The sequence below is a fragment of the Sphaeroforma arctica genome (assembly GCF_001186125.1).
Source record: "Sphaeroforma arctica JP610 unplaced genomic scaffold supercont1.173, whole genome shotgun sequence".
NCBI classification, from domain to species: Eukaryota; class Ichthyosporea; order Ichthyophonida; genus Sphaeroforma; species Sphaeroforma arctica.
The window spans coordinates 60,742-69,409 of record NW_014040385.1 but is presented as its reverse complement, the minus strand read 5'-3'; the positions used below and the strand labels follow the sequence as shown (position 1 = coordinate 69,409).

The 8,668-nt window shown below is 42.2% G+C and overlaps 1 protein-coding gene across 1 annotated transcript; it reads right to left on the bottom strand.

The window, feature by feature from the left end:
- Nucleotides 1–733: 733 nt before the first annotated feature.
- Nucleotides 734–6,377, bottom strand: SARC_03412 (hypothetical protein; the record flags this gene model as incomplete). The annotated part of the gene is made up of 10 exons (XM_014302794.1): nt 5,641–6,377; nt 5,240–5,400; nt 4,668–4,978; nt 4,351–4,534; nt 3,862–3,958; nt 3,078–3,205; nt 2,628–2,820; nt 1,899–2,048; nt 1,339–1,460; nt 734–844 (listed from the first exon to the last, which is right to left on the bottom strand). The coding sequence occupies exons 1-10, from the start codon at nt 5,681–5,683 to the stop codon at nt 734–736; spliced, it is 1,500 nt and encodes a 499-aa protein (XP_014158269.1). The 5' UTR covers nt 5,684–6,377.
- Between the last annotated feature and the right edge of the window lie 2,291 nt (nt 6,378–8,668).

Below are 8,668 nucleotides of genomic sequence, written 5' to 3'. Positions count from 1 at the left end.
TATATATAAGATATCCCTAAAACGAGCATACTTACTCTCAACTCTGAAGCGTAATGCGCACCGTAGCAGTCACCCTCGCTGTGAGTGCAATTGCGGTTGTCGCACATGAAAGTTCGGTACACCTCTGTGTATAGACGAAATGTTCGATCCCCTGATCGATGAAGAATTGAAAGGATAGATGAGCAAACTACATGTTTATTGTGCAATATTTTGGTACAAGCGTGCTATCCTAAAATAAAGTTTAAGGAAGACAATTAACAAGATGTATGAAAGGAAAACAAGGTTTTGGCGCGCACGTACTGCCTAAGTGGTAGTCTATATACATGCCACGCTTAGTGGGCGAAATAAAACCCTTTTTTCAGATTAGAACCAAATTTGATGCAGGATTTGGTTAAGTCACCCAAAAAGAAACCAAAATAATTAGTTCTTACAGAGGATCTAGGTGATTGGCATAAAAATATATTTAACCTTCAAGTGTAGGAATACTCGGTACTTCATTTTATACCAATTCATAGCAACGACAGCAGCACGCACAAAACTGAATTACGTGACGATAGGTTCAAAACATCTGAGATTACTTATGGAGTGGAGTATTCTCCGGAACCGGAATTCAGCCTGGGTGATCATTTGATTGGGTATAGTAGAGGAACCTCCAAATGTTAACCATAGGTAGACTAACCGGTCGTTAAGAGAGACATCCCCAGATAGAAGCCCAAGTACTTATTATATCTATCTATAGCTCACCTGTAGTCGAGGCTGGGTGCAACTGAGACCTGACGGAATCAAACCTACCGCGAGACTGCTCTTGACCGCTCGATGACGACGCGGACAGCACTTGCGGGCGCTGTGAGTTTAATTTCAGAATCAGACACAAGAGTTTATTTATAGAACTCGAAAATTGGGGCAATATGGTAGAGTATAGTTGCCGGTAGCTGCGTTTAATGATATATGCGTACGTGAATTCTTCTGAGATACACCAACATGGAGTGAAACCAAAGGCGAAACACTACACACTCATAAATTTATGTTTTATACGTTGACTAATAACGGAGGAACAGTAGTCGAATTATACACACATCAGGCTATGAGCGAGAGAACGCACGCGAAACTAAGCATTGATGCGGTAGATACATCTCTGAACGTATAAGTTTGGAGAACACACACACCATCTATACAGTCTTCTAAGTACAAACACATGTTATATATGATTACACGAATATCTATACCAAGATGAAATATCAAATATTTGATTTATATACATGTATTTACAAACGTGACCTATTTCGCCATGGATGTTCATGGCAGGCGAAGTGCATAAATACAGTACCGATCGCATACCTGTGGCTGCGCGGGTCTTTGGTGCTGCAGGTGTGTCTGAGGTACAAAGGGCGCGGAGTCGATACTCCAGTTGCTTGTTACGCTGACACAGTCGTACCCCTGGTCAACCCTGGTATGTAGTTCTGTTTCAAACAAACATGTATAGCAATATACATGTTACTACATGTATGATTTCAATATATATACAGAATCGCAAGTGTGCAGCTATCTTCATTAGCAACAGCAATAATTATCTAGATTCATTGCAACGCGCACACACATATATCGTCTTTAAGTGCAAATAGGTGAGCTGTGCATAAATATCGGACATACAAACATATACGAAACAGGTACATACAAAAAATATCATACAGCACAAATACATCACATCACACATATCAGGTAAACTATAAACATAATGAACCACACATGTACACTTGAACTTTCATGTATGGCAGCGCCGTCATGTAGCGTGGTGTGATAACACACACAGACGCAATCAAATATTGACTTCTCATATTCTCACCCAATCGAGTATAATAAACACAACACACACCCACAGATCAATCGAAACCGCTCACCGTGACCTGTCCCCCCCACTGTCGGACTGATGATCGCATCCATAGGTGCGCGTGTGTGGTGTTGCTGCGAGTATCTATTCCGATCGCCATTGTCGTATACGACCTCCCCTCCATGGTTGGTGTACGACCCATTACCTGGGATGGATGGGGCTGTGATATATTGAGTGGTAGAAAAGGGTCCGAATGGTATAAGGCATAGTGCCGCACCACCTGAACTCGATAGAACCGCAGTTTATTAGTGATAGAAAAGGGTCTGATGATAGATTCAAAATTCACCACTGTCGTATAAGACCTCTCCTTCGTGATTGGCGTACGATTCTTCACCTGAGATGGGTGAGGTTCGTACAGGAATGGCAGGAAAAGAACCGAGATAGTAGGATATCAAAATTATCGGTATAGACATGCACACGCTATTAACGTGTAGATCCTCGAATATTCCTACTATGAAAACCCTAAAATATGACCATTGCAACGCTATCAACATGACCATCCAAATAGAAATCCACATCCTTAACCCCGGTAAATGACCCCATGGTTCACCCATGTATCGCATAACTCCTGGCCTCAACTGCCAGTACCACGACCTTTGCGGAGAGATGACGTCGCCCTAATGTCGTCGGATTTCCACATATCGGTATATAGATACATACGCACATAACCAAATATTGATATGTATGCCCGCATAGAAACCAATACACTTATTATGTAATAAGCCCACTAAACGCATACCTCCTGAGCCCATCTGCGGGTACCACGGCCCCTCTTGAAAGATGAAGTCGTTCTGTTGCTGGGGATAGTCACCGTGTTGATAGTATTCCGGCCCGGGTGTCTGCATCTGCATCTGAGACTGAGACTGAGACATCTGTGGCATCTGTGGCAATACAAACTCCGGCGTATTGGGTTTGAATTCTTGTTTCGGTATCTACGCGTGGTTAAAAGTAGCAAATGTGGGATACATAGAACAAAGAAAAATTCAGTTGAGTGAAGAATTACTTAAGACCCTCATATATAAAAATAATGATATGTGAACCTCTGAGAGCTTAATATAGCTTAATTTATCAGCATAGATGTGAAGTATACTATATCCATAGATATCTAGAGCTTCAAATGTATACACGTAGTACTCGATTACCGCATATACATTGCACATGTAGTATATATGATTTACATTGTGCACACCTTCAGCTGCGAGGTCTCCACAGGGGTTGATCGTAGTACAGAATCAGACAGAGGTCTGGATAGCGTGGACCTCTGCCCGACACGTTCGGATGCCAGATCAGCACCAACCATACCTGCGGTGCCTTCCCCTATGGAAACATGAGAAATATTGATGGACAGGGTGCGTACATTCAGATACGAAAGTCGAAATTCTAATAGATATGTGATTTATGATCCGTGCAGGCAGAGACCAGATTAGCGACTAGCGTAACCGAGAAAGCCTTTTCCTGCGAAGTTTGAAGGGTATTAACTCATATGGGGAATGTTTTAATAGACATAGCGGGTATTACTAGACGTGAGGAGCACCATTAGACACGAAGGTACAATGTATATATGTATATAGTTGTACTTCAGTGAACTAACTAACTCTTCGTTCTAGCTGTGACACACGCAGGGCATTGAAAAGAGAATATATGAAATCTCGCTTCTGAGCCCTATTCCACACAACGACACGTCGATGGACAACGGAAGCGCTCATACATCCAACACATCAAAATAGCTCATACAGTAGGTCGACAAACCCACCAACTACATCGAATGCATTCCCGAGTTGCATCATCACGTCAAGACTGTACACTACTTACGAATCGACATACTATTGTTCGTCTGAAACAAAAAAAATGCACTGAATACATCAAACGTGCTCACAGTGACGAAAGTATATGTAAGCTTCTTAGATTGTATCGACCGCACCAGTAATGGTGAAAGGATAGTCATCTACATAGATACCACCAAATATGTTTACCTGTTGCCTGACCGGCGCTTGCAGAGCTCCACAGTGACCGGCTTATATTCGTAGCGCAAAATTCGGCCTCCACGGTTGAATGCGACCGCGACAATTCCTGTGTATATAGAAATTTTCAGTGGTTTGTGCAGTTTCTTGTGTGTGTTAGATTCCTTCTGTGAAGGGTTGAACGTTTGAAAAGCAGCCTAGGCGTAGTTGTTGCTTATGGGCGTAAGCCCCACTGTGGACATAATAGGTGTATCAAAACCGACTGTCCCTGTCGAAAGTTGGCACTATACGGGAGTATGCACCGATATCCTGAAGGGTCTGTTTCCGAAATATAGGCAACGCACTTGTAGTTCAACAAGATTTCAATATTGTTGCTATACAAAATTTCAATAAAAACCCGATAATGCCACGAAGTCTCACAGTGCGGGCACCAATAAGGCTGCAGGAAACAATATTTACAGCCGAAAAAGACGTCAATAACCTTCACAGTCTTACACGCACCTTCAAGTCAGCCGAGGCCGTAGACAATGCCTGAGAGAAAGGCGAATCCGCACGTTTAGTACCCGATGGATCGGTGTGAATGTCCATCGATTGCAGATTTTCAGACAGCTTCTGTGTGGTAGCGATACTGAGTCCCCACAACTCTCCGGCACCTTGGTTCCAGTTGTCACTCAGCGCGGACAGCCTGGTAATGTAAGGGGAGTAAGAGTTTTACAGTGTATATATCAGTATACAAGGTATCGTTGGTGTTTGACATTGTCAAACTGCACACAAGTTTACTGCAAGAACACAAAAAATGTAAACGTACGACACCGTACCCAACTTTCGCCGTCTTAGCCTTCTGCTCCTGCTGTTCACGTCCTCCAGGGTTGTTTCCTTCTTGAGTCCAAGGTATTTTCTCCTCAGCATCTCGATCACTCTGGCGTGTCGTAGTTTTCTTTCTGCCATTCCCATTCCCCTTCCCATTCTTAGTCTCTTTGTCTTTTGTTGGGGTGTTGTGATCCGGTGGTGTACCACTGTCACCATCAGTGCTTGATTGCTTGCTTAAAGCTACATTCTCTCCAGACGTCTGACGTGAGGGACCTACACCACTGTCACCAGTACCCGAGCGGCTAAGCTTCTCTCTTGGCTATGTTAATATGAAAACAGAAGAAGTTACGAATACGGGTATGTAATTGAAGTAATGAAGGCAAAATGTTGCAGTGCAATCTCGAGCATCATACACATTCTGGTTCTAACATGGACCAATCAATAGATAAATATAGCCTATATCCAGATATCTAAAAGACAGAGATATCATGCACAATCCAGATCAACAGCCACACAAACCGACGTTATTCTTCATCTAACCTCACGGAGTACCTAAAAATATATACCCAAACAAACTTACCTGAATCGCAATCTTCCCGGGTTGCAAGCCTTTGAGCTCTGCAAACGGTTTGGAGACTTGACTGCCTGCAGCAGTGGCCCACATGATCTCCTTGAACGACAGCTTTCCTCTGGATGGAGCGTGCCCGGCACCTTCTGTTTTGGTGTTCGTTCCTCCCGAAGCTGCGTAAACAATAGGTATGTGCGAAAGAAGTGAGGATCGTATGGATATTCTATATATACCATTAATATATCTACGACTAGAATCAGTATCATTACCTTAAAGCAAGATCTTAGAAATGTGTTTGGATGAAATTGTTTCCTAGACAAGTGTCGCCTAGACACGATATGCTGTACGATAAGTTAAATAAATGCTTATGGCTAGGTCAATTCATTCTGAGCTTATACTAAGTTTGCGCGTACCTGCTTTGTTTCCAGCTCTGCCCGTGGACTCTACGTTCGACATTGTCGTGGAAATACCAAGTTGAAGCTATAGATGACGTGCCACCACAGCAAGTATTGTCCGCCCTTCAACACACTCTTCGCCTTGGTGTGATATTCTTAAATATTTCGGCTTCAGTCAGTACTGGAAGTGTACAGGCGTACACCGATGTACTTTTCGAATAATATTGCTGGGTTGTAAGTAGCCCAGCCTAGCTTATTTAATTGCTTCCTTATATCCAACTAAAGTGTCTTCCCATTGCGCGAACTATTGAGCCTTGTGCTTAAACAGAATGACAACACAGCCTTTTGCATCGATTGTACGAGATCAACTCAGACTGACAGGAAAGAGAGAGTGAGAGAACCGAGTAGTGTCTGGTATGTTAGTTGTTATCTACCGTTAGTTTTTATGTTACTTTAGCAGCGCATCCATGTAGCTCATTGATACATACTAACCACCTTTCCAACGCAGGTGCAAAGTGCCGCAGCAACATATCCCCCTCCCATATCTTGTACGCGCTTGTAGATCCATACCTCAGTCCGTGTGCACCTCGTGCGATTGCATCTCGCGTTTCGTTAGTGTATTGCCGTGGTTTTGTGTGGCAAGTGGGGTCTATGCTTTACTTACCCAAACTCAGGCCCACACGCAACCAACAAGCCAACAACTTTTCGATAGTCGGAGATTTTGTGTTTCGTGTTGGAGATGCCGTGTTTTGAAAAGATGGGATAATTTGAGCTGGAATCATGGCGACAGCCTATTAGTTGTTCATATCAGTTGATATATAAAAAGGTCAAAACGATATACATTTCTTTGTCATTTCGAGAATCAATTTGAAGTCTGAAGTTTGAACCGTTTATACATACAACTCTATTGTTTTTTTGTTTTAAATAAACAGGTGACAAGTCAACCAAGTCAACTCCCAAGACCCAACTGTTCAGGCACCGCGAGAGAATAATTTTATAGAGCCTCGCGGCTCACAGTCTCACAGTCTCACACTCTCGAGAGTCACAGTCTTCTTGTGTGTGTGCACTCTGTGCAGCCTGCAATGGACCAAGACTCGATTTTTAAATTTTGTGACACATAACGTTGGTGATTTGGTGGAGTATTACCCATGACCCTACAACATGAAAACATACCTGCTGCAATCTTGAATCCAACAGTCTACAAAGAACAGAACCATAGCATACTTGTATATATACAGGAGTTCTGAGCCTTGGCAGTTTCTCATCGTTAACACTAGAAACTCGTTTCACAATAATACTATTGGTACTTTACTGTTCTGACGCAAGCTGAATAATTGGAGGCACAATCCTGAGACTAACATGTATCGAGTATATCGAGCAATCATAGTAAAACAATAAGACCTTCAACATGGGATGTGAGACTTCTTTGTGTTCGAAGATAGACATTTCGCCGTCACGAATCATGAGTTGTACTGTAAACCGACTTCGTATTCCACGCAAACAAAGCATATTAATTTTAGCTTGGAATACATAGGAGAAAAGTGTTAACAGCGAACCCCTTCTCAAGATAAGAATGCAGGGCAAATTTTTGGCCACAGACTTACATATCTACATACGTAAACAAATCGTTGGTACATGATGCTCCAAACGACATCAAGAGATGATAGATGCGTTAGCACAATATTAGCTGCAAGTACTAGTCCTCTGCGCGATTCATACACTTTTGCACATATTGAACTGGAATATTCATCACTTGAGATTCTGGGAAAGTTTCTGGATGTATCTACAGATTCGGCTGTTTGGACTGCGGTATGTTCGTTTCAGCCTCCTTGCCCTATTGCTTAGGCTTTTCTTCGACATTTTGTTGTTAATTTTCCTGCATGATCATTTATATGTCCCTGTGCTGGTCAGTCCCGAGAATATCTGACCTTGCAACAATATGTCATACGAGTTGATAGAGCTCCCAACGCCAACTTTGTATTTGGCAATACGAATTTCGGTCCTTAGTACAAGAATTTGTTGGCCTGCGGAAGGCTATTATTACTATGTATATTGCAGACAAATTCAACTACACCACGAAACATGCTCTCACTGCCAGAACAACCACGAAACATGCAGTCACGCATTCTGATGAAATACATATGAAATTCTAGCGGTTTTTTATAACATTAACATTTTTTAGTAATAAAAACACTATGATATGACGTATTTATTTGCTGGGCATGTGAATATGACATGATGACGTATATCTGTGGCGTTATCTGACATCTGCTTGTTCCAAATTACATACACTGATAATAGTGATAACAGACTTGATTTGTACTTGTGTCGTACTGTGGTCCACATTCATTGCGGCCACTAGCGATATACTTCACAGCAGCATATTCCGTTTACCTTCATAGCGGCTGTTGCTAATATACTTTGTTTGCTTCCAATACAAACCTTGGGAATGAAATTGATAGATCAATATGGGGGATATTCTGTCGGACACGATTAGTGCTGTCACAGCACTATTGGGGGTGAAATTAGAAGCTAAGGGTAACTCGAATAATGCGTATAACAACGCGAGGAGGCACAGAAATAGAGAAGAGCGCTTCACATACCTGGAATCGTTTGTACTACGACAATATAGAGTCAATTTGTATGTTTTACTTTTACTTTTCGATGTCGTTGTTAACTATCCGTGTATATCCCAGTAATGTGTAATTTACATTGTTCCTGTGTTCAACATACTCGAGTTTCCACTCATATACATGACCACGCACCCACACACACACACACACACACACAAGCACACAAAAACATAAACGCGAAATTATATATACATACCCATAAACGAAAATATACTCACTTACAGGCGTACGTATGCACACTTTCTCTCACTCTCTCCCTCACCCCCCCACACGTACACACAAGCACATGTATACACATTCACACTCACACGCACAGAAATAAGACACAAACAGATGTATACACACAGAGACAGGCACACACACACACACACACACACACATACACACACACACACACACACACACACATATAT